The sequence below is a fragment of the Ursus maritimus genome, unplaced genomic scaffold, assembly GCF_017311325.1.
Source record: "Ursus maritimus isolate PB19 unplaced genomic scaffold, ASM1731132v1 scaffold_17, whole genome shotgun sequence".
Taxonomy (NCBI): domain Eukaryota; kingdom Metazoa; phylum Chordata; class Mammalia; order Carnivora; family Ursidae; genus Ursus; species Ursus maritimus.
The window spans coordinates 52,766,885-52,791,622 of NW_024424119.1; the positions used below are offsets into that span (position 1 = coordinate 52,766,885).

The 24,738-nt window shown below is 49.9% G+C and overlaps 2 protein-coding genes across 6 annotated transcripts in view; one reads left to right on the forward strand and one right to left on the reverse strand.

Annotated features, from left to right (window-relative positions):
* Positions 1–3,015: 3,015 nt before the first annotated feature.
* On the reverse strand, positions 3,016–8,014 carry NAIF1 (nuclear apoptosis inducing factor 1). 4 transcript variants are annotated; one of them, XR_005835257.1, is made up of 3 exons: positions 7,070–8,014; positions 4,847–5,373; positions 3,016–3,588 (listed from the first exon to the last, which is right to left on the reverse strand). XR_005835257.1 is itself a non-coding variant. In XM_040631957.1 (2 exons), exons 1-2 carry the CDS (start codon positions 7,578–7,580, stop codon positions 4,901–4,903), a joined length of 984 nt encoding a protein of 327 aa, XP_040487891.1. In that variant the 5' UTR covers positions 7,581–8,014; the 3' UTR covers positions 3,016–4,900. The 4 variants fall into 4 exon arrangements, 1 of the variants encoding a protein (XP_040487891.1); XR_005835258.1 differs by having other exon boundaries at positions 3,016–3,550; positions 3,672–5,373; XR_005835256.1 differs by having other exon boundaries at positions 3,672–5,373.
* Positions 8,015–8,664: 650 nt separating this feature from the next.
* SLC25A25 (solute carrier family 25 member 25) overlaps positions 8,665–24,738 on the forward strand; it is a 33,140-nt gene continuing 17,066 nt past the window's right edge. The window contains exon 1 of one of the 2 annotated variants that reach the window (XM_040631959.1): positions 8,665–9,048. In XM_040631959.1, the coding sequence (XP_040487893.1) occupies positions 8,791–9,048 (258 nt within the window). In that variant the 5' untranslated portion in view covers positions 8,665–8,790. Of the gene's footprint in view, positions 9,049–23,740; positions 24,336–24,738 lie in introns of those variants that run through there. The other variant, XM_008698718.2, reaches the window with a different exon arrangement.

A 24,738-nucleotide genomic window follows, 5' to 3' on the forward strand; every position in this document is an offset into this window, starting at 1 on the left:
GGGAGTGGCTCCGTTAGATCTGCTTCTGAAGACCCTACTCAGAAGGGCCTGGAGGCAGGGAGGCCGGCAAGGGGGCTGCTGTGGGTAACCCAGGTGAGAGAGAGGTGGATAGATTTGAGGGATATCGGGAGCCTTAACAGCTGGAGGATGCAGGGGTGAGGCAGAGAGAGGAAACAAGGATGTCACCTGGGCTTCCAGCTTGGGCAACTGGAGCGTGAGGGGGTCCCTCTTAGAACTGGGCTAGAGTCAGCAACATGATAGACAAGGCTGCAGAAACCACGTGGCTCCCAGGGAGGGGATTGGTTGGAAAACAAGCAAGTCCATGTGGACAAGAGTTAGGGGGATGTTGTGGGGAACTATGGGGGTGCACAGCAGGGGAGAGCCTCCCCTGGCACGTGGGGGGCTGGGAAGGGCCTCTTGAGGAAGTAATATCCAGGCTGAGCCCTAAGGGCCGCCCAAGCCAGCCAGGGAAGGGGGGGGCGGGTAGGGGGAGGCACAGAAAGTGATGGCCCCAATTTGACAGAGAACCAGCACATTCCAGCACAGTGTCTATACCTGTTACCAGACAGGCCATTTTGAGAGCCACATCGCCCTGTGCAAATATCCATGCCAAGGTTAGCTCGTCTTCTTTGATTGTCCCTGCCTGTCCCTCTCAGCCACCACCTTGCCACCCTCTCCAGCCCTGACCAATTGTCTGGAATGTCCCCAGGGGTCAGGAAGTCCCTTCCAGGGAGATTTCCAAGCGGGTCTGCACAGATGGGCCCCTTTCTAATGTGCAAAGATTTCCAGAGCAGAAGGCTCCAAAGTTAGTCCCCATTCTGCTGAGGTTTTTTGCTTTCTAATCTCTGAACTCAAAGCTACAGGAAACGGAAGGTAGGTTCAGTAGGTTCTGTTTCAAAATTTGGGGAGCTCCCTTCCCTCCTGACTGGTGGAATGCAGGAAGTGTGGAGGAGAGGCTGTCTTCATGGGTCAGGAGTCCTGACCCCAATTCATAATAAAAGCAAGTGAGCTCGATTCCAGAGATGGCCGCCCTCAGTTCCTCCCCTCCCCGTTTGCCAGAGCCACACCTCGATCAAGAGGCGGAGTCTCTTCCTCCATCCCCTCGAGTCTGGGCTGGCTGGTGACTGCATGACCAAGAGAATATGACGAAGTGATGCTGTGTCAGATTGAAACCCAATCTTGAAGGGGACGGGCAACTTCGGCTTCTCGTGCTGGGAACTCAGCCTCCATGCTGTGAGGGAGCCCAAGCAGCCGATGGAAGAAGCCCATGGAAAGGAGAAGTGGGGTGCCCCCCCCAACTCCTGGCCTTGGCAGAGTTCCCAGCCCACATCCAGCATCAACTTGCAAGACACACAACCCTGAGGTCAAGAGTCGCAAGCTCCACCGACTGAGTCAGCCAGGCGCCCCTCTCATTGTCACTTTAGAATTGAGAAAACTGAGGTCCAGCAAAGTTAAGAGATGCAGGGGATAAAGGATGGAACCCAGCTCAAGCCCAAACTGCCTGAGCCCAGGGGCTTTCCTGGCCTCTCAGTCCTGCTGGGCAAACGCTATAGAGTAAGAAACAGCTGGGCAGATTAACAGTTCACAAAGGACCCCTTTGTGAAAGATTTCCATCAAAATGGTTTAAAATGTGAAAGGCTTCACTACCTGAAGCAATAAGCTTCAGTGGCTTGGAGTATTTCTTTTAGGTAGAATCCCGCATTTTAGGAAGGATGCTCAAAAAGTCACCCCGATATAAATGACAGTTCCTCGGTAGCACCAACAAGGAGAAGGGGGCTCAGTTCTGTTAACCCGCCCTTTTCCCTCTTAATAGGAATGTCCAAAGCCTGTAGAGAGTTGGAGAGGTCACTGTGTTTCCCTTTCAAGTGCCTCCAGGGCCCCCTCATTTAACCTAGAAATTCAAGGCCAGGTTCAAATTTTCTCTAGGTGACTTCACATCTAATTGGTAGTGAGGTCAGCATTGTTAAGGAGTTCAGGGGCACCTGGTGGCTCAGTCAGTTGGGCATCTACTTTCGGCGGAGGTCATGATCCCAGGGTCCTGGGATCGAGCCCCACATTGGGCTCCCACTCAGCGGAAAGCCTGCTTCTCCCTCTCCCTCTGCCTGCTGCTCTCCCTGCTGTGCTCTCTCTCTCTCTCTCAAATAAATAAATAAGATCTTCAAAAAAAAAAAAAAAAAAAAAGAACAGGAGTTAAGAGCCTGGGCCACCCCAGAGAATAAGGTAGCTGTGTGATTTTAGGCAAATTGCTTAACCTCTCTGTTCCTCAATAGCCTCATCTGCAAACCGAGAACAGTATAATTACCTAATTCATGGGGCTGTTGCAAGCAGTAAATGAGGTAATGCTTATAAGGCCTAGACACAGCAAGAGCTTGATCATTCTTAGCTTTTCTTATTACTATGTGAGAGAGTATTAACTATGTCCAGGAAGGTTGGGATCCCTCCAGAATGAAGGCCAATCTTAAGTGGGAATCTTTGCTGGGTAGGACTTCTCAACTGTCAGAAGCAACTCCTGAGAACCAGCCCTCAATGGGGCATGATCTATGCTTCCGTGATCCATGATTCCAGCTGAGTTTAAGTCTTCCAGCCTCTAAGCCAAAGTTTGTAACCTTCAGAAATATCAGAATCACCCAGAGAGTTTACTTACAAAGCAGATTCTTAGAGCTCTCCCTCCAGGAGTCTCTTCTAGGTTTAGGTGGGTGGGTTTGGGGTATGTTTACCAAACAGCCCGGGGAATTCTCATCCAGAGTCTGAAGCATTGCTCTAAGCTAGGGATAGGCAGGCTGTTCTGTAAAGGGTCCGAGTAAATACCTTTGGCTTTGTGGATCAGAGGTCTCTGCCACAATTACTCAACTCTGCTACTGTAGCATAAAAACAGCCACAGACTTTAAGTAAGTGAAGGGGTGTGGCTGTGTGCCAATAAAACTTTATTTACAAAGACAGGTGGTGGGCCAGGCCCTGCTCTCTGCCAGCCCATAGCTCTTCTGTACATAACCAATAAAGACACAGACATGTGTAAAAAAAGTGATATATTTTTAATTTAAAATTATGACCTGGAAAGAAGCAGTCAGTTTAAGTGATCCAGGCCTCCTCTTTATACCCAACCGGGACAGATGCAATATTGGCTCAGATTGCCAACCCCAGAGAAAAGCCAAACCAAGCGGCAAAGCCTCAGGAAGGGCCCACAGCTTCCCCGCCAGGGGCATCAGGCTCCATGGGGGGCCGGGCTGCCAGGGGCTGCTGCTTTCCAGCCCCGCTGAGGAGCTTTCCTGCCGTCACCCACCCCCTTCACCAGCCTGATTCCTCTCCATTGCTCCCCAGCTGGCGCTGCACCTGTCCTCCACAGAAAGGCTGGCGGCATGGCAGTCACCTCCCAACCGGCTTCGGGGGCATCTTCCTGTGATGGCAACAGGGGAGTGAGCAATTCTAACCATACGTTGCCCAGAAGGGCAGCACCTTGATTTGTTTCGCTGAGATCTGGAGCCTCGAGTTGTCACCGCTGGTCACGTGTAGCCAAGGCACCGGCAGCAAAATGGCAATCCTGGGGAATGATCTGGGAAGATGCAAGGGTCTCAGTGATCGAGGGCGATTCTGAAAATGAACCAGACAAATGGCATCTGGGTAAACTCCCTACAAAAGGCGAGAGAGCATCAGGACGGAACAGGGACCTCTACCTCTTCAGGCGCTCCGAGGTCAGTGGGCTCTTTCCCGAACACGGAGGTCAAGGGCCCACTTCTCAGGTCAGCTTCGGCTCTCCCACCTCAAACATTCGGGGCCGATCAGGACTTCGGATTCACCTAGCCAGTCAGTGGGGGTCTCGCAAGAACACCAGGCGCTGAATAATAGGAGAGGGAGTCCAGGGCATGATGCCCCCCCCCTTTTTTTCTTTTTCTTTTTCCCCCACACTGAGTGTCAGAATCGTGCAGTCAGTAGAGAGGAGAGGAGGAAGGGTGTGGCCAGGGCTGCCCGTCCCTTCCCAGGAGGGGTAGGCGCACAGAATAAATACAACTGGCTTGAAGCAAGCCTTCTGGAAGAAGCCACCTGGTCCCCTCAGACCCACTGCAGGGGAGCAACAAGTTTCCACGCTGGTCTGTTTTCTCTCAGATTTACAGCACCCAAAACCTAATGCTTGCCCTGAGTCAAAAGCTGTCAGGACAAACCATGAAAGGGCCACCCTGGGATGCAGCGGAAGACCAGATGGTGGCCAGGCTATCCCCAGCACACCCAGCATCCCTGAGCCCAGCGGGCTGCATCCTGGGTGTACTGCAGAGGCAGCCGGGGCCGTAACAAGGGCCCCTACTAGGCCCGGAGCTGGGGGCGGGGGGCAGAGTGGGGAGAGCACAGATAGACTAGAGTCCCCTGAGAACGGAGGCACAGCGGGAAGGAGAAAAGGGTGGAGCTTCCTCCTCAGGCCCAGTCACTCTGCTTCCCAAAGGAGGAAGACGGTTCTGTGCCACCGCCAGCACCGTGGACATTAGCTCATTCAAAAGGATGACCCTGCGGGGTGGGGGAGCATTTCAGCACTGACCCCCCCCACCCCGGCTGTGAAATGGCCCTGGTGAGAACCTCCCCTCCAGGTGTCCTAGACAGAGTCTGGGGCATGTCGCAAGCCCTGGCTCATGACACCACGTGTAGTATCGCCGGTGCCCAACCCCCACCTAACCAATCTTCAGGCTCTTAGCAAGGCAGCTCGAGTGGTGGGGGTAAGACAGTTCGGGTCCCAGGAGCCCAACAAGTTCTTCTCAGTCTCCTTCACTTCTCAGAAACAGTGGACCCCTAACAGTCGAGCAGAGAGAGAGCCGGCCACATGGCCAGCCCTAGCCTACGGCCAGTCACAGACCCCACTTACAGGACCACAGCGGTGTCGGCCAATCACAGCAGAAGGCTGGCGCCACCCCTGCCCTCACTGGATGATGCTGTCGGGCTGCCCGTTCTGGGCCACCTGTCCAGGCTCAGAGGCGGGCGTGGGGTTGGGCGTGTTGCTCTGCAGGTAGCGGCGGAAATCTTTGATCATGGGCCGGAGGACCTGGATGAGGACGCTCAGCGCCGCCTGGGTGCCCTCCATGGCCTGGGCCTGGCGCTCCTGGGCGCAGGCCTGCACCTCCTGGGAGCGGCGGATCATCTGAAGCAGGTCATTCTGCTGCTCCAGGTGCTGGGCGATCTCCTTCACGTGCAGATTGGTGACCCGCTGCTCCTGGATCAGCTTGGCTGAGTTCAGGGCTATGCGGCTCTTCAGCGCTTGGGGTTTGACCGAGGTATCAGCGTGCTGGGCCATCATCTCCACGGGGGCCTCGGCTGGCAGGGGTGGGGGGGCCTCCGCCGTACAGTACTCGACCACTCCCTCCTCGAGCGTGTGATACGTGGTCTCCGTGGGGACTGTGGGGAAGAAAGAGCAAAGGCAGTGGCAGGTCACCTTCTAGAAAGAATGAAGCTGGCCTCATGGGGTGGAGGGGGAATTCAGGTCTCCTCCGGCTTTATAGCTATTCCCCATAAATCTAGAGTCTAAAGCATTTAGAATCTACTCGGTAACCAAAGGGCTGGCCCCAGATCCGGCAAAACCAAAGCTGCTAATAACAATACGAGCAAAAAATTTAGAGCACCCAGTATGTGTCAGGCACTGTGCTCAGCCCTGCTCTTGTTAGCTCGTCGCATCATCACAATGAAACCAAGAGGCAGGTATTTCATGTTCATTTTTGGAGATGAGGAAACAGGCTCAAAAACATGCAGTGACTTGTCTAAGGTCACACTGTTTATTCAGGTCCAGGAAGCAAACCCAGGTCTCCCTAACACCAGAGTCCAACTTGCTCGTAACCACCCCACTGGGATGCTTCCAGCTAATCAAGGCAGGCCCACGTGCTCCCTGCAGGGCCAGCACACAGCAGCCATCTTGGGTGAGACTCTTCCTGAACTGTTTGTAGCCACACTAGTCCTATCTCCCTCCTTCTTTTGTGGCCAAGCAGAAAAAGAGGTGGGAGTGGGACGGCAGTTGCTTAAGTGGCCAATAAATGCCTCCCGTCTCCTTGATCACCTTGCCCAATGGAATACCTACAGGTCACAGGTCCTTCCTGTTCTAGAACAGCAACTGATTTAGACCAGTGTTTGATCCTCTTTCCCACCCTGATATCTTTAGAAAATACGACTGCAGGGGGCTGGCGCTCACACATACACCCAGTTCCCCAAAGCCCCACTGAGAATCACTGAGACAGGTCACAGCCCAGCACAAATGAGCCGTTAACAGTCACTGGTACAAACCCTGAACTAAAAAGTCCAACCAAACCATTGTCATTCATAACTGAGAACCTCTGAAAAGAATTCTGGGTGGGCTGTTTGGGCCTCCATGCTTATGGGAAAGGTCAATTTTCTCTACCCTTCAATGCTAACGTCAGCTCAGAGTCCCCACCCCAACCAGGAAGTCCCTTCCTCTCCTGAGTCCTCAGATTCTCCTGACAGCACAGTTGTTCATGTGTGTGTCTTATCTGTCCTACTAGAATAAAGCTGGCCTGTATTTTAAACACCTTGGTAATCCCAGTGCCAAGCACAGGGTCTGACGTGGAAGGAATAAGCACCAGTGTCTGAGGAGTGAAGGAATGAATAGATTTAACACTAGGATCCATGAGGTTTCTGAGCAGTCCCTGATGAATGTTCACCTCACTGAAAACCCAGAATGTCTTTGTCCAGAATGGACATCTTACTTGGGTATTATTCCCATCTATCTATTCATTCGACAAATATATCCTGACTGCCTACTACGTGCCAGGCCCTGTGATAAGTCCTGTGGGGATACAGACAGATCTCTGTCTTGAAGGATCACATAGTTCCGTCAGTCATGGACATGAATGGTGGCACAACAGTTGAGAGCAATCCAGCCCATCAGAAGCCCAGACTGCGTGCTGAGGAAGTCCCAAAGAGAACAGGATCACTTCTGAATGGGGAGCTCTTGGAAGGCCTCCTGGTCTTCCAAGACTCCCATCTGACCTTTGACCCTTGGCAGCCAACCTTCCCCAGGCTGCCCCAGCTCTTGGCTGGCCCTTCCCATTTATGCACGACAGACTGGGTGGGAGAGGTCACTCACTCTGTGTCAGGGTGACCGTGGCTGCAGCTGCAGTGGCTGTGGGTCCGAGGGCCACGGGGTGAATCTCTGTGGTACTGGGCAAGCTGATGATGGTGGCCTCGCCCAGCAGGTTGCAGATGCGCTGTTGCATGGGGGTGAGCAGGACGGGGGCTACAGCTGGGCCGCCGCCGCCACTGCCACCAGCTGTCCCAGGCCCACCGGCTCCATCCTCCTCAGTGGGCCCTGGGGCCTCGCCACCCTCCACCGCTGCCCGGACCTGGGCAACCTTGCGACGGACCTCGGTCTTGAGGTCAGACCACTTCTTCTTGACCTCAGGCAACTCCCTGCGGCAGGTGGCCACAGCGTTGACCCTTCTCAAGATGCCGTGCCAGGCCGCACTCTTGGCAGCCAGAGGGACCCCGGCATTGAAGTGGTTCACCAGCAGGTGCTTCTTCAGTTCCAGCTCCTCCACGATGATCTCCACCTCTCGCTCAGAGAAGTTCATCTTCCTCTTCTTGGCTGGGACGGCCATGGCCTCTCCCCACCCCCCTTTTTAAAGAAATTATAATCCCCTCAAACGCCCCAATTTCCCTTCTCTTCTTCCCCAGCCGCTCCCCTCACCTACCCCCTACAGGGGATAGGCCGGGCTTGCCCCAGGCCAAGCACCAGGCCTTTGGTAACCCCCCTCGCTACGCAAAGTGCGTAGGGCCCAGCCCCGACCGGCCCGGCCGCTGCCAGCCAGCTGCGTAATGGCTTCCTGAATCTGCCTCTTCCGCCGGGGTGTGCGGAGATCCGCCCACTTACCCTCTTCCCGCCTTCCAGAGCTTCTCCAGAGGAACCCGCCCTCCTGGTTGGTCGGGGCTCAAACATCACGTCGATCACTGGTTCTTTTGATCTGTCGTTCAACTAAAGAGCACGCCTATCTACTGGAATTGGCCTGGTCATTGGTCTAAAAGTGTGTCTGTCGCTACAGAGCGCTCCGCCCACCTGCCTTTATTCACTTCCATTGGAAAATCGTTCTGTCCTTCAATCGTCAGCATTACGACTCTCACGCCGTTAAATTCAGCTATTTTATTGGTGGTTTAGGGTGTTAGGGTACCAAAACCCGGCCTCCTGAGGATACCTGAGTGCTTTCGGCCTTGAGCCATTGGCTAATTAATTTTTAATTCCACTCACGGGGGCAAACTCTGCTTCGCAGCCGCAGCTCACAGTTGCTCCTCACACAAATCCTATTTCCCACCGGAGACTACGATGTCTCTGTACACGACCGCTCCTCCCATTCTTAACGATTCCTCAGTCTAAACAGCGTTTCTCAATGGAAATTGGACACGGGGCCTTCCGCCTTGCTAATCAGAGAACTGCCTATCCCGGCGTGATTTCCTTTCGCCGGCCCAGCTCAGCCAATCCCTGTCTCCTTCAGTTTGAATCGGCCGCAGGCTGAGCAAGGATCGCCCCGCCTTCTCCATTGATCCAGGCAATCCTGGGCGGTGTGGGCGGTCCTCGGGGAGGCCCCGCCCCAGCCGGGTGGCCGTCCGGGCCTGTGACTGGCCGGCGGCCCGCCTGGGGGCGTGGCCAACCAGGCGGCGGGCGGCGGGGCGGGGCTCCCGGAAGCGGCCCCTCCCGCCAGCTTGCCGGCTTCTAGCAGCCCGCGCTCGTGGTGTGGGGACTCCCGCGTGTCTTCCGCGTTCTCCCAGCCGGCCAGCCGCCCCCGCCCCGCGCCCGGCGCCCCTGCCTCGCGCCCGATGGTGAGCAGTGTGTTGTGCCGCTGCGTGGCTTCCCCGCCGCCGGACGCCGCCGCCGCCGCCTCGTCGTCGTCCGCCTCGTCGCCGGCTTCCGTAGACCCGTGCGGCGGCGCCGTCTGCGGGGGCCCGGACCACCGGCTGCGCCTGTGGAGCCTCTTCCAAACTCTCGACGTCAACCGCGACGGCGGCCTGTGTGTCAACGACTTGGCGGTGGGGCTTCGGCGCCTGGGATTGCACCGCACCGAGGGCGAGCTCCGGGTAGGCGGCGCGCACAGTTCGCGCGGGCTGGGAGGGGACCCCTTAGAGCCCCAGCTTCTCCGGGCGGTCGGGGTGACAGGTCTGAACGACCTGGCCTCTTGAGCCGCCCTTCGGAACGTGGCAGGTCTGGTGGACGGCTTCTTTGGCTGGGAGGGACACCGCATCTGTGCCCTGGTGGGAGTGGAGCTGCTTTTTGACCTCTGTGGGCGCTTGGTGTAGGGGGAAAAGGCTCTTCGTAGGCACAGGTGGACACTCTCTGGGGCTGTCTGGTGGGCGAATAGTCCTTTTTGCTCAGGCTTTCCCCAAAGTAGAGGCCAAGTCTTGGGAGTCGCCTTTTGTCACCTCCCGACCTCCAAGCTAAGCTTGATGCCCCCCCCCCCGACCCTGCATTGACTTACTTCATCTATCCTCCAGCGGCACCTCTCCCTTCCCCTCTCGTTTCCATGCCAGCCGTGAGCCCTGATCTGGTTCCTCTCAGGGGCATGTGGGAGTAGAAAAAATGGGAACTGGGGTTTCAGGCAGATCTGTGAGGAGGTGGGTGAGGACTGACAGTTCTCGGGGTTTAGGTTGATCCCCATTGACAGGCTTATCCAGAAGATGGGACATTGATCTAAAGTGAAAAAATGGGCGGGGGCGGGATTCTTCCTAAATGTGAAAGTGTCACACACCTAGGAAAGCATATTGTTACTCCTATCCTGGATTGAACTTTGGCCAAGAGGGATGGGGGGACAGAGAGTGGCTACCTAGGCCTGCCAGAAAGGGAAGTCCTGTCCTTTCTTACAAGAACCGTAAGCAGAGGCTCACCCCTTCCCCTTTTGTCTTTCCTGGTGTTTCCCACTCTGGCTTGGTAGCCACAGGTACCCTTCCCAAATATTTCATTTATGGTGGCTTAACCTGATTTCCAGCCTGGGCTAGAACTTCTGAGTACTTACCTAGTCACCTGTTTCTCTTCTGAGTTTATTTGGTTCATTCGTACATACAACAGTTAGAGAATCTCTCATAGCCAAGTATGAAAAGAATCTGATAAAACACCAGTGAATTTGAACCCATTTGTTGGTCAGGTGAACGTATCTCAGGTATTTTAACTCCTGCCCACACTATATTGGATCAACCTCTAAAGTATTTAACCTACTTGGGATCAGCTTAGAAGACCAAAGAGTAACACTGTGCAAGATAGAATCTTTGGCCAAGTCCAAGAGGCTTAGAGACAAGTTTAAGATTTTTTTTTTCTGTGTTTTACACAAAATAGTGTTGTGAGCTAGGTATCTTTTTAAAAGATTTTATTTATTCATTTGAGGGAGAGCACGACCAGGGGGGAGAGGCAGAGGGAGAAGCAGACGCCCCAATGAGTGGGGAGCCTGACGCAGGGCTGGATCCCAGGACCCAGAGAATATGAGCCCCCCAGGTGCCCCTAGATACTTTTCCATACATATCTGATGGATGAGTTGCCTGGAGAGATAGAATGGCTAAACTCAGAGGGTCTGTGCTTTAGGGGCTCAGTGAAGTGTGAGCCCAGGTGGACCTTTCCTTTGTAAACCTACCCACTTGACAAATGCTGCCAGGCACATCAAGGGCATCTGGCTGCAGGTGTTACTCAATCGTGCTTTGTGCCTCAGCTGTGATTCATGATGCATCTGATATGCTAATCCCTTTGGGGGGGGCAGTAAATCTATAAGGGCAAAAAGGAGAAAGTGATCATTTTTCTTTCGAGTGTTAAAGGGAAGCTTTTTTAATTAACTAAAGGGAGCTTTGCTCCTTGGGGTCACATTGGCTCTAAAATCCTTGACTGTCTGACCGATCTCAGTTCTGTGATATGAAACAATTCTTTATCATTCTTTTGGTGTGTGGATGTAGTATGGACTCTATTTCTACAACTTGGCTTTTAAATAAGTTAAATTATTGTACAGCTTGAGAGAAATTGGGGTTGATCCATTTTATTCATTTACACACAAGTTAGTCCTGTGGCAAATGGTTGAAGTATTAGAGAACCTGCCTTTTTTGTAAATAACTGGGCCACAGGAAGACACCCTCCCTCATGAACCCCCCCCCATACCACTTCCTGTTGAAATTCTGTCAGTATTAGCTACACACAGAAAAAGCAGTGCTGCAGTTTTGCAGAACTAGTAAAGCCAAAAGGGAATGCGAGGCCCCTTCGGTTTGAAATGGGTCATCTGGCGTGGGAATAGGCACTGGAAAACGTAACATCAAACTTTGGTAGCTGCTTCACGAGACCCAGAGGACCAGTCCGAGATGCTAGGCTTTGCGCAGTGCTTATCAGTGGGTGGTGTGAACCCAGGCTAGGTGACCGCACAAAGCCTCTCGCTAGCCTACAACAGGTCAAGTCAAGTTTTCTTTAGACATGAACCAGCAGTTTTGGGCACGTGCCTTTATTTTGGAAGAAATTGGGACAGTTGAGGAAAAATTACTTAAAATGGAAGTGGGCAGAGAAACCCATGGCAGCCAGCCAGGGAAATTTTCTTTGTGAAGGGCATGTGAGCCAGAAGCCCGTCCTGGGACAAAAGAGGGGCAGGGCTTATTAAAGAAAGAAAAAGAGATGACGACACCGGTAGTGACTTCGGGAGTTGAGGCTTCAGCTGGAGCTAATTATAGATTGCCTATTTAAGGCAGTTTCATGTGACCAAACACAATCTTTGTTTTAAAATAAATTTAAAACCTAGGCTGGAACTCAGGCGGCCAGTTAGAGAAGGAACGCAAACTGTGTGACGTGTAAACAGTTGTCCCTTTAGGTGAGGCTCACAGGCCCTCTTACAGGACTGGTGTTCAATGCAGGTGAGGATTCTAGAAGACGGTCGAGTTTGCTCCCTCAGAGACTTGCACATGTGCCGTTAAGTTTGAGCTCCACGATAACTTTGTGAAGGAAGCAAGACTGTTTTCACCCCCATTTTACAGAGGAAGGAGCAGAAGTCCAGAAAGACAGTGAAACCCCCTCCAAACTCATTTGGCCACGAAGGAATTACACCACAGAAGCAACCAGAGCTGTCTCCTGATTCCTGCTCCACTCTGGAACCGTACCAGTTGTTTCCAAGGATCACGAGGACAGTTCCAACCCGGGCTTCGGGAGGAACTTGAGAAAGATCCAGTTAGAACCACATCTGTTACTCCCAAAATAGATTTCAAGATTATTTCGAGATTATCTTATCAAAGAATGAGAATCCGCCCTGCCCTAATTCTCTCCTTGACCTGTACTGAGGCAATCTCTGTTGACTTGAAATAACTGAATACAATGGAAGATCATTAATGTCAAGTTGGTATTGCTTAATCAGACAGTGCTGTTGAACTCTGTACTTCTTAAATGTCTGGTGGTTTGTGGGGAAGGTGCTTATCTAAATAGCCAGACTTAGGTAAGGTCATCTGCAGAACAAAGAACCTTTTCATAGAAAAGGGATAGATAATATTTGGTAAAATATTGATGGCCCATTAAAAAAAGAAAAATGCTGTTCGCAGATTGAATTGAATTCCTATATTAAACTAATTATGTTTTATTATTGCAAAATTGGTTCCTGGCTTGAAGTAATTATCAAGTCAACTAGAAGGTTTTTTTTTTTTAATTGATATTTGGAAAGGTGGCATCAGGTACCCCGATCCTAAGACCAAATGATAAGTGGGAATGTACCAGAATGGGCCTGACCTGAAGCTTCAGCTGGGCAGATCCCTTTGATGTCCCAGGAGTCGTTAATTGTTGAAGCCTCACAGAAACCACAGGGGCCTTAGAGAAAAACTTCGCTGGTATTCATTTCCAGTCCTGCTGAGGACGAATCCAATGAACAAAATTGTACTTAGCCATATAGGACTAGTCTCATTTTTAACCATTTCTTCTTAAACTAATGTGAACTTGGCAGAATCAAAGAATTTTTAGTCTTGAAAGGGTCAGCGGCCATCCTAGGCCAGCCTCACACCTAGTGTGGGGAGCTTTCCTCCTATGGCATCCTTCACAGACGGCCATCCTTCACAGACAGCCATCCTTCACAGACGGCCATCCAGCCCATTCCACTGTGGACCTCGGTGGGGTCATTGTGAGCTCTTTCTTGTGTCAGACAGTATCTGAAAACTGCTATCTTATCTTCCTGTAATCTCTCCTGCGGCTCAAAACACGTTTCCTCCTGCATTTCTCACATGATGTGCTGTCCATACCTTTTGGGGTCCCTCATCTAAGGCAGGATACCCCGGGACTACAGACTTCCCTTGGAAACATTACACTAAGTCAAAGAAGCCAGTCACAAAGACCATGTGTTACTTGAGCCGTTACTGTGGAACTCCAGAATAGGGACAGCTGTAAAGACAGAAGGTAGACTAGTGGTTGGTTGCCTAGGCCTGGGAGGGGAGGGGAGGAGATATAGGAAGTGATAACTGAAGGGCTTGGGGGTTCTTTTTGAGGTGAGAAAACATTCGACAGGTGACCATGGTGATGGGCGCATATATCTGTGAATATACTAAGAACCATTGAGTCGTATAAATGGGTGATTTGTATGGTGTGTGGATTTTATCTCAGTAAAACTGTTGTCAGAAACCTGGTACAGGGGCGCCCGGCTGGCTCAGTCAGAAGAGCATGCAACTCCTGATCTTGGGCTGCTGAGTCGGAGCCCCCTCTTGGGCATAGAGATTACTTAAATATATAAATTAACTTAAAAAACGACAACAAAAACCCCAGTGCAGGATCTGTGGTATAAACCTGGGTTCAAATACTATTTCTGCTGCTTGCCAGCCACGTGACCTTGAGTACGTTACCCAACCTCTCCATGCCTCAGTTTCCCTACCTGCTTCATAAGGTGGCTGCGGGATTAAATCAGACGAAGTATATAAAGAGCCTAGCACCGTGTCTGACACCTAGGTGTTCAACACAAAGGGACTTTTGCGCCCACGGAGTCTTAGACGATAAGATGCCCGGAATGGGTTCTCATCATCTGCAGTTTTTCCCAATGGTTTGGGTGAAGAGTGGAACAGAAGGAAGGAGAAGGTCTGGCGAACCTTGGTGATAAAGGTTGTGTAGCACCCAGGTGGGGCAGCCTCCTGTCCGCTGGGGGAGGGCCTTCGGCAGTTTGGGAAGACGAGTGTAGGTTGTGGAAAGTCTGTGCCCTAAAGACATTAGGAAGATGGAAACAAAGAAACCCTGTTAGCAGGAGATCTCTAAAAAGCTACTGAAGGAGTAGAGTCTTCTACCCCGAAGGATGTCTTTGGCCCTGGGCAGCTCAGTGAGTTAACTGTCCTCAGGTCACGATCTCAGGGTCATGGGATCGAGCCCCATCCCCTGCAGGCTCTGTGCTCAGCACGGAGTCCCGCTTGTCCCTCTCCCGCTGCTCCTTCTCTCTCTCTCTCTCTCTCTTAAATAAATAAAATCTTAAAAAAAAAAAGGGGGGGGTGTCTTTGGCCCAAATGTTTCCCTGGACAGAACTGGGCCCGTGTGGGCTCTCACAAACCTGTTGTCCATTTCCCAATACATGGGTGGCCTTTTCTCAAATCTGAAGTTCACTTTGAAGTTGTAAAAATGGAAGCTTCAAGTGGAGCTGACTTCAAACCTTCAGAGATGAGCTCACCAGCCTCCTTATTTTGCAGAAGCAGGACTGAGACCTAGAAGTCAGGCTGGTTGGAGGCAGAGGCAGTCACAGAGCCCCGGATTTTTGACCCTGCCCAATTGAGCTCAGCCTTCCCTGCCTCCTTGCTTCTAGGGCTGTAAATACTTCACCAGCCTTCGAGACTTTGCAACTTTAATTTTCACAGTTTATGCCATTGACATATCTGTGTGTAGCACCAGCTCAGCATTTTAGGACCCCTGACGGTGCTCAGGAAGCGGTGACTCAAATGATAGGTACCCTTTTCCTAAATATGGGATATAAAAGACTCAACACAATCCCTAAAAAAACAAGAAGTTGTCTGAAAGGTGTAGCTTTCTTTAAAGTAAATAAATGAATAACAAAGGTAGAGCCCAAGGAGCTGTTTCTCTGCTTTAAACTCCAGGCCAGGAAGCTTGAAAAGGACGTGGAGTCATGACTCATTTTCTAGGGCCAAAGGGGAGACTGGAGAGATGGTAGCTGTCCCCGTTCCTGCTGTTGCTTCGGGAAGCCTTTCAAGCTGTTACCGTCATCCCCTGGCCTCATGCCTTCTCTCCTCCAGCCTTCCCTCTTCGGCTGGAGTCTAACGTGACTCTTCTTACCAAAACACAAAGAACACCACCTATATGGTGTGGGAACACTCTCAAAAACCATTGAAATGCCAGTGGTGAGAAAAGGGGGCCAGCAGAGGAGAGTCGAGAATGAGCACAAACTCAAGTCTTGACTGCAGGTGTGGTACAACTGACTCGTGCTGTTGGTTAAAACCCGCCAGCCACAGCACCCGCCCCCTTCATTCATCTGTCGGCCTTTTCCCGTCCTGCATGTGCAAAGCGCTGCCGTCATTGAGGGTTACTGCCTTGAGACTGAGTCTGAATCCATACGATGTTAGAACTGGAAAGATCTCCAAGGTCTGTCCAGTTCGGTCTCCGCGCTTGGCAGTCCAGAGAGGCTAAAATGACTAGTCCAGGGTCCTGCAGACGCACTAGAGGGAGGAAGGTAAGGCCCCTGGAGCACCCCTTCGCAATGCATTTATGGACACAGTTAACTGTCCTTTTTTCATTCACATGGAGGGGGGTGTATTCTTTTGCTGGAGGCTCTTTAACGTGTGTAAGGAGTAAAGATAGCATCTGATAAATCTATAGCTAACAGAATTGCCCTTTCTGAATTGTGTCTAAGAACTGCCTTGGTATAAACCAGTTATGCTTACACAGAATTCTCGGGGCTGCCCTGCACACCCACAGCAGCTCTGATGCGCTTTTGCTAAAGGCGGCGGTTGGGTGGGTTTCACACCCCTGTCCTGGCTCTTCCCTGCGGTCCGCTCAGCACAGAGCAAGCAGCTGGGGAGAGCTATTTTTTCACTGTTCATTCGATCTCCGTTTTAGACTGTGATCCTTTAAGAAACTGGAAAACATTTAGTGTTGCTTTAATAATAAATCTGCTGGTTTGCCTTTTCGAGGGGGAGAAGGGAAAGTGTGAATAAGGATAAAATGGCTGCAGAATTAGGCTCGACGTGCGCCAGTGGGTTTGGCTCCCACTGATCAGTTTTGGATTGGTTGAGAAATTTGTGATCATTTTAAGAGATTGGGTTTTTACCTCCTGGCCTCAATACCGCATTCTGCCCCTCCCCCTTAACGCTTGGCACACGTCTGATCTGAAGGAGAATCGTGCCATGTTTCTACGTGGCCTAGTGCTTCTGCAGACCTTTAAATTACGTGTCACATCTCAAAATCCTTCACTTAAAATGGGGTTAATTTTGTACGCCCCTAACTTTCTTTTAGAGAAAAGACGTCTTAGTAGGCATTGACCTTGGACCTGGGCCTTGATGAGGACTGGCTGTTCACCAAGAGGAGACAGAAGCCCTCCCAAGAGTTTTCTCCAAAGTGCACTTCTCTTTCCCACAGTCAGAGGAGTTTCCTTTGGGGACTTTTTGCCAAAGCTAGATTTTTTTTTTTCGGTTCTACTTCCTAAACTGGAAATAAACTAGGGGATTTCACCTTCATCATTGCAGAATGGTCATCTTCGATGCCTTGGTTTCATTGGTGCCAACCGATGTGCCTGGCTCTGTCTCCTTTTCTCCATATAACCCACTTGGTCCAGCCAATCCTCATTTCAAAGCAAATCAGTCTGGCTTTCCATCAAAGAAAATCTGGCTTAATTTTTCAATTAAAAAAAAAAAAAGCGTTGGGGCGCTTGGGTGGCTCAGTCGGTTAAGCATCCAGCTCTTGGTTTTGGCTCAAGTCATGATCTCAGGGTTGCAAGGTTGGCTCCGAGGTCAGCTTGGAGCCTGCTTGAGATTCTCTCTCCCTCTACCCCCACCACGCACTCTCTAAGTAAATAAATAGATAAATAAAAATTTTAAAAAAGTGTTGGGATGCCTGGGTGGCACAGTGGTTAAGCGTCTGCCTTCGGCTCAGGGCGTGATCCTGGTGTTATGGGATCGAGCCCCACATCAGGCTCCTGTGCTGGGAGCCTGCTTCTTCCTCTCCCACTCCCCCTGCTTGTGTTCCCTCTCTCGCTGGCTGTCTATCTCTGTCAAATAAATAAATAAAATCTTAAAAAAAATTTTTTTAAGTGTTAATAGTCTTCCCTTTGACTACAGCTCCTCTGAATGGTAATAATTCTAGAATAGGTAGTTAGACAGACTGGTTAGACACAAGACCTGGAGCATCACCTTAGAGTCAGTCACGGGAGATCTCTCTGCCTTGTTGTCATAAGACTCCACTTGTCCTTCTGTGTGCTGACCCGGGGCTTTTGCACCCTGGGCAGTTCCTCCGGGTAATTTGGAATGGGCCCCAGCTGGGCGGCCATTCCATTAGAATCCCATTTTCTTTGCAAAGTACCGGAGATCCTGTTTTATCCAGCAAGTATGTTTCCTGGATTCTTGGAAGAGTGGGGACCTTCTGCTGGCGGTTAGCCTTCTCTAAACCAGGTTCTGTTGATGTGTGTAAGCAACAGCTACGGGAGGGTTACACTTGCCAGCCCAGTCTCTGGCTACTGGCGATCTCTCATAGCCAGAAAGCCAAGTGTGGGAGAGTTGCATTATGGGATTTGCTTGTAACCCAGAAGAAACTAATGGTTCCCCAGTTAACCACTGGTTTCAGTGATGTTGTGATACAAGAAAAAAGAGGTACTGCATTAACCCACAAGAAAATCAAAGATAGAAGAGAAGGTGCTTCAAAATAACAGTATTGGCAAAATATGCAATTGAACAAGTTTTCGTGGATCTCGGTCTTCGATGCAGATTTTAAGATAAATAAGGCTTGGTCACTCCCTTGCCTCGTTTATTTCCTTTCTTCTGCCTAGTCTCGGTTTACTTTGTTCTTCTCTGCTTTCTTTCTTTTTTTTTTTTTTAAAGATTTTATTTATTTATTTGACAGAGATAGAGACAGCCAGCGAGAGAGGGAACACAAGCAGGGGGAGTGGGAGAGGAAGAAGCAGGCTCATAGCGGAGGAGCCCGATGTGGGGCTCGATCCCAGAACGCCAGGATCACGCCCTGAGCCGAAGGCAGACGCTTAACCGCTGTGCCACCCAGGCGCCCCTCTTCTCTGCTTTCTTGAGGGAGAAGTTGAAGGCATTGATTGGAGGCCTTTCTTTTCTAATACGGGCTTTGCCTTTTCCGTGGTCCTTTGGCCGCATGTCTCAGCTTTTCATGAGTTCTGCTTTCACACCATTCGAAATACTTTCTAATTTCTCTTTTGATTTCTTCTTTGACAAATGGATTATTTCGAGTTGGGTTATTTCGTTTCCAGACATTTAGGTATTTTCCAAGTATCTTTGTCATTGATTTCTAATTTAATTCCATCGTGGTCGGAAACCAGATTCTGCACACATTGAATCCTTTTAAATTTAGTGAGACCTGTTTTGGGAGCCAGAAACTGTTCTGCGTGTAATGAAAAGAATGTGCATTCCAGTCCTCACGGAGAGAGTGCCTTAGAAGTGCCAGTTAGGTCAAACTGGTTGACAGTGTTGCCCAAGTCTGTGTCCTTACTGATCTTCTGTCTTCTTATTCTGCCAGTTACTCAGAGAAGGGCATTAGGATCTCTGACTATAATTGTGGCTTTGTCTCCTTTTCCTTGCAGTGTTGTTGGTTTTCCTTCGTGTATTTTTGAGGCTCTGTAATGTGGTACAAAAACATTTAGGATTGTTATGTCCTCTTGATGCATTGACCCTTTTATCATTATGAAATGCCCATGATAACATTCTTTGCTCGGAAATCTACTTTGTCTAATGTCATATAGCCACTCCACTTTTCTTTTTCTTTTCTTTCCTCTTTCTTTTTTTTTTAAGATTTTATTTATTTATTTGACAGAGAGACAGCCAGTGAGAGAGGGAACATAAGCAGGAGGAGTGGGAGAGCAAGAAGCAGGCTCGCAGCAGAGCAGGGAGCCTGATGAGGGGGCTCGATCCCAGGACCCTGGGATCACACCCTGAGCCGAAGGCAGATGCTTAACAAGGCACCCAGGCGCCCCTCTTTTTCTTTTCTTTTTTTTTTTTTTTTAAAGATTTTAATATTTGTCAGAGAGCACAAGCGAGGGAGTGGCAGGCAGAGGGAGAAGCAGGCTCCCTGCTCAGCAAGGAGCCTGATGTGGGACTCAATCAAATGACCCTGGGATGATGACCTGATCCGAAGGCAGACGCTTAACTGACTGAGCCACCCAGGCGTCCTGCCACTCCACTTTTCTTTGGATTAATACGAGCATGGTGTATCTTTGTCCTTTCTTTTATTTTTAACCTGTTTGTACCTCCGTATTTAAAATATGTTTCTTATAGGCAACATAGAGCTAGATCTTAACCTTTTTAATCCAGTCTGACACTCTCTACCTTTAAAATGGGATGTTTAGACCACTTGTATCTACTGTTGTTATTGATATGGTTGGGTTTGAATCTGCCATCTTGCTGTTTGCTTTTTTATTTGCTATTTGCTTTCTGTGTGTCTCATCTAGTCTCTGTTTCCTTTCTTTATGCCTTCTATTGGGTCGTTTGAGTATGATTCGTGATTCATTTTGTCTCTTTCATTGGCTTATGAGCCAGCTCTCTGCTATGGTGACTTTAGGCATTATAATATATATACATCTTTAACTTATCACAGCCTACCTTAACTGATACTATATTAAATAGTTTAAGAATCTTAGTATACAGGTGACCCTTGAACAATATGGGTTTGAATTGCACGGGCCCACTTCTATGTGGATTTTTTTTTTTTTTTTTTTTTTTTAGATTTTATTTATTTGACAGAGAGAGGGTGACAGCCAGTGAGAGAGGGAACACAAGCAGGAGGAGTGGAAGAGGAAGAAGCAGGCTCCCAGCGGAGAAGCCTGATGCGGGGCTCAATCCCAGAACACCGGGATCACGCCCTGAGCCGAAGGCAGCCGCTTAATGACTGAGCCACCCAGGCGCCCCCACGTGGATTTTTTTGAAAAAAAAAAAAAATATATATATGTATATATAGTGCTGTAAATGTATTTTCTCTTCCTCATAATTTCTTAATAACATTTGCTTTTCTCTAGCGTTATTGTAACACTACAGTACATAATACATATAACATACAAAATGTGTGTTAATCGACTGTTGATGTTATCGGTAAGGCTTCTGGCCAACAGTACGCTATTACATTTTGGGGGAGTCAGAAGTGGATTTTTGACTGTTCAGGGATTGGTGCCTCAACCTTCTGCGCTGTTCAAGGACCAACTGTACTTCTATTTAAAAGATTTTTAAAGATTTTACTTATTCATTTGAGAGAGAGAGCACGCGCAGGGAGGGAGAGGCAGAGGGAGAAACAGACTCCCTGCTGAACTGGGAGCCCCACATGGGGCTCATCCCAGGACCAGGAGATCATGACCTGAGCTGAAGGCAGATGCTTAACCGACTGAGCCACCCAGGCGTCCTGTGCATGTCATTTTGGGGTCCGTTTCAGCTGCTTGATTTCTGTCCTCATTATGGGTCATTTCCTGCTTCTTTGCATTCCTGTTAATTTTTTTATTGGATTTTATCTTGCTGGGTGCTACATATTCTCATACTCCTATGAATATTTTTAAGCTTTTTTCTGGAATGTGGTTATTTGGAAACCATCTGACCCTTTCACGGCTTGCTGCTTGAAGCTTTATTCGTGGGGCCAGAACAGCATTTCGCCTAGGGCCAGTTTTGCCCCACTACTGAGGGAAAGCCTTCTACAAACCCTTCCTGACACCCCCCGCCCCCAAATCTGATGAGGTTTTTCCTCTCTGGCTGGTGGGAACAGGATGCCTTTGGGTGGTTTTTTTTGCCACCCTTGGACAGTTACCTCACATGCATGTATCGTGCCTCTAGGGCACCCTCGGCAGCTCCCCAGAGCTTGCTGTCTCTGCAGGTCCTGCTCTGGCTGCCCTGGCCTCCCTGGCCCACCCAGCGCCTTGCCTTCAGCATGGCCGGACTGCTGGGCTCTGCCTGGGTACCCACTGCGTGCACTGGAGCCTGGAAGTTCAGCCCGGAAGCTGGGGCAGCTGCAGGGCCTGTCTCATTTGTGCAGATCTCTCAGGAGTCCCTGTCTTTTGTTGCCTGTGGGCAGAAAGGTGAGTCAGTCCCTCCTATTCCATCCTGGCTGGAAGCCCCCGAGATTTCACTCAGTTCCATGGGATGGAAGAGTCCATTAAATGAACCGCCAGTAATCTCCTACATAAGGGATTTCTTTTGTGTGTGCGGATGGGGGCCCAAAACACCACCATGTCCAATGCACCGGACCCTTGGTGCCTAAAAACCAGATCCATCTTCATGAAAGGATTACTTGGTTAAGGTTTGGGGCTCTGGGCTGACTCTTCTTTGGTATTAAAACTACTTAATTGCATGAACTCACAATGATTTTCTAGATAATGATAATAGCTCGTATGGGGGCACCTGGTTGGCTCAGTCAGTAGAGCGTGTGACTCTTGATCTCCGGGTTGTGAGTTCGAGCCCCATGTTGGGTGTAGAGATTACTTAAAAATCTTTTTAAAAAACAAAATAGCTAGGGGCGCCTGGGTGGCTCAGTCGTTAAGCATCTGCCTTTGGCTCAGGGTGTGATCCTGGTGTTCTGGGATCGAGCCCCACATCGGGCTCCTCCGCTGGAAGCCTGCTTCTTCCTCTCCCACTCCCCCTGCTTGTGTTCCTTCTCTTGCTGGCTGTCTCTCTCTGTCAAATAAATAAATAAAATCTTTAAAAAACAAACAAACAAAAAAGCTAGTATGTACTGTTCTCTCTCTCTCTTTTTTTTAAAGATTTATTTATTTTTAAAGGGGGAGGGGCAGAGGGAGAGAATTATCTAATTTAGTCTTTAACCAATTCTATGAAGGAACAGTACCGTTCTTTTACTACCCCATGTTGCACATACAGATATTAAAGCACAGACAACTAAAGTAACTTGACCCAAGATTATTCACACCAAGAGTAAATGATGGCCAGGATTTAAACCTGGGGTCTGGCTCCAAAGACCATACACCTAGTCAGTGCACAGAACTGCTTCGAGATAAGGTCATTCTGTGTGTCCACTGAGAGGGCAACTGACCCTGGCCCCTCAGCTTTCAGACCAAGCTTGGCCATCTTGCTTTCACTTCTCATGTTTTCTTTTTAAGTAATTGTAAGCATGTACATGTGTATGCATGCCTGGTCATATATGCACATGATTCAGTGTCACAAGATCTAAGGCTATTCATTGAAAATAAATTTCCCACCTGCCTTTCTCCCCTCGAACCTCCAGGGGCCCCAAACCAGCTCTTCAATTTTTAGTGTGTCTTTCCAGAGATATTTGTCACATGCACACTGAGAAATCAATGGCAGCATATTATCCCCTTTCTTCTGCACCTTGCTTTTCTCATTTAAAAAGATATTTTCAAGTCATTCGTAACAGTAGATAGAGATGCCTTATTCTAGGGTTGCGCTGTATGGGTGTGCCAGAATCTTCCCCACTCTTGTAAAGGGCTTGAAATTGTTTCCAAACTTGCACTATTATCAACAAGGCTGCTTGATAAAACGTAATATCCTTAAATTTTATCACATATGTATCATATAAATGTATATGTGATTTCCCACATGTGCAAATATATCTGCAGGATAAATTGCTAAAGGTGGAATTGCTGCGTCAGAGGGTTTGTACTTTGAACAGGTTGGGAAGCCGGGACTGAGTTACTCTTTGGAGAGGTCCTGCTGATTTACAGTCTCACAGCAGAAGGTGAGGGTGTAGGCTTCCCTCCACTCTCTCCAACACATTTTTTCAAACTTGTCTCATGCTTATGTTTTGTTGTTGTTGTTGCCTTTTTTTTTTTTAACATTGATTGATTGATTGATTTTGGGCAGGGAGGGGCAGAGGGAGGGAGAGCCTGTTGTAGGGCTCCATCTCCTGACCCTGAGAACACCACCCGGACCCAAAGTAAGAGTCGGGATGCCCAACCGACTGTGCCACCCAGGAGCCCCCAGTGTTTGTGTGTTTAAGATAGTAGTTGTGAACCTTGTATCAAAGGGTTACTCTTGTGAGGGATACTGGTCATTGCATTTGTCAGCTAGTAAATTAAGAAACAGATGACCAAAGATTAATTCCCTTGCATTCATGATCACCGACTCAGTCCAGTCTACAGACTCCATCTGTGCCTGGTTCTGGGTCCTAGGGGTAGAAAGATATGTGACTTGGTTCCTGTCCCCAAGCAGCGCATGGTGTAGGGAAGACACGGGAGAATAAGTAGCCGGTACGGCGTGCATTGTGTTCCTTACAGTTGCTGAGAATGGGATAATGGAGCAAAGAAGAGTGTTGCTAGACGTGTTAGGAAGTGTTGCCAGGGTCTCTTGAGCAGGTTAACCTTGATGGTGAACGTGGTCCCGGAAACTCGCAGGCGGAGAGGAGGAAGTGGGGCCCCTGCGGGGCTGCAGGGCAGGGAGGATTCTGTGAGCTAGGAGGCTCGGCTGGAGGTTGCCATCAGCACCTCCCTGCAGAACTGCCGGCCGCGTGCAGGGATCGGCCGCCTGTGATTGGAGGGACGTTGCTGGTTGGGATAATGAACTCGTAGTGTCGGCCGAGGTGATTGGCCGCGCCCTGCTGCAGTGAGAATGCGGACGGGGGGCTCGGGTCCTCGCTTGTGTGATGATCTTTAGCGGAGCGAGGACTGCTGAATAATTGGGAGCTCCAAGTTGCTTCTGCCTCCAGGAGAGATCAGTTGGGCTTTTGCTTTTTTCCTTTTTGGAAAAAAAAAAAGCCACACATTTGATCACCGTCAACCTGCAAAAGTGAGTTTTTCTTGAAGAAGCGCCAGCTGCTCCCTCATCGCCAGCAAGCCGGCGGCAGGGCTCTCTTAGAGTGAGCTACTTCTCAGGCCAGGCAGGACAGCAGTGCTAGCAAATCTGAAAAAGCAGGAGACGGCCACTGCATGCAGAGCTTCCGGCCCTACAGCTCCCCAGGCTAGCCTTTCAAGCCACCGCGTAGCCAGAGATCCTTGGTATTGTGGTCACATCCCTCCTCAAAAGTGAACAGTCACCGCCGGCGACATTGGGAGGAAGCCGTAATGCTGCAGATGCTGTGGCATTTTCTGTCCAGCTTTCTCCCCAGGGCTGGGTGCCAAGACTCCAGAGAGGGGAACAATACTGAAGTCAGAGGCACCCCGGCTCCAGCTCGGGGAGACCAGATGTCAAGCTTTTTGGGGAAACAGGACCGAAGGGCTGAGGCCACGGAAAAGAGACCCACCATTTTGCTGGTGGTCGGACCTGCAGAGCAGTTTCCTAAGGTAATGGCAAACTCAGGAGGACCTCCTACTTTAGGGGCTGGTCTAGGATCCGTTTCCTGGAAAAAACTGGAGTGTGGGGAGGAAGAGAGGACTTAGAAATCAATCAGTTTGGTGTTGGAGGCTGGGGAGAAGTGTTAGACAATGAAGAAGCCCAAGTCTTCAGTCTAGAATCTTCCTGTGGCCCCGGTAAAAGCTTAATCACCCTACCGTGACTGCTTCAGTGTGGCCGTTTGGGAAAGGAAGGTTGAAGGCAATAGACGATTTAACTTAGGATGTGTCAGTTTGGCCCCAGAAAGCCATTTGAAAGGAAGAGACAAACGATGAGAGTGTGTCTTATGTCTTAGCCTGTCTGAACAATGCAGGGAGGATCTTCAAAGTTGAACCCAGCTGCCTGGAGCTGGGG

What these genes read in the sequence shown, in the direction of transcription:
- NAIF1 (XM_040631957.1), bottom strand. Translation starts at nt 7,580, where the DNA reads ATGGCCGTCCCAGCCAAGAAGAGGAAGATGAACTTCTCTGAGCGAGAG. An exon ending in CACGGTCACCCTGACACAGA is followed by an intron (nt 5,374 to 7,069) that starts GTGAGTGACCTC and finishes TCTTCCCCACAG; the next exon opens with TCCCCACGGAGACCACGTAT.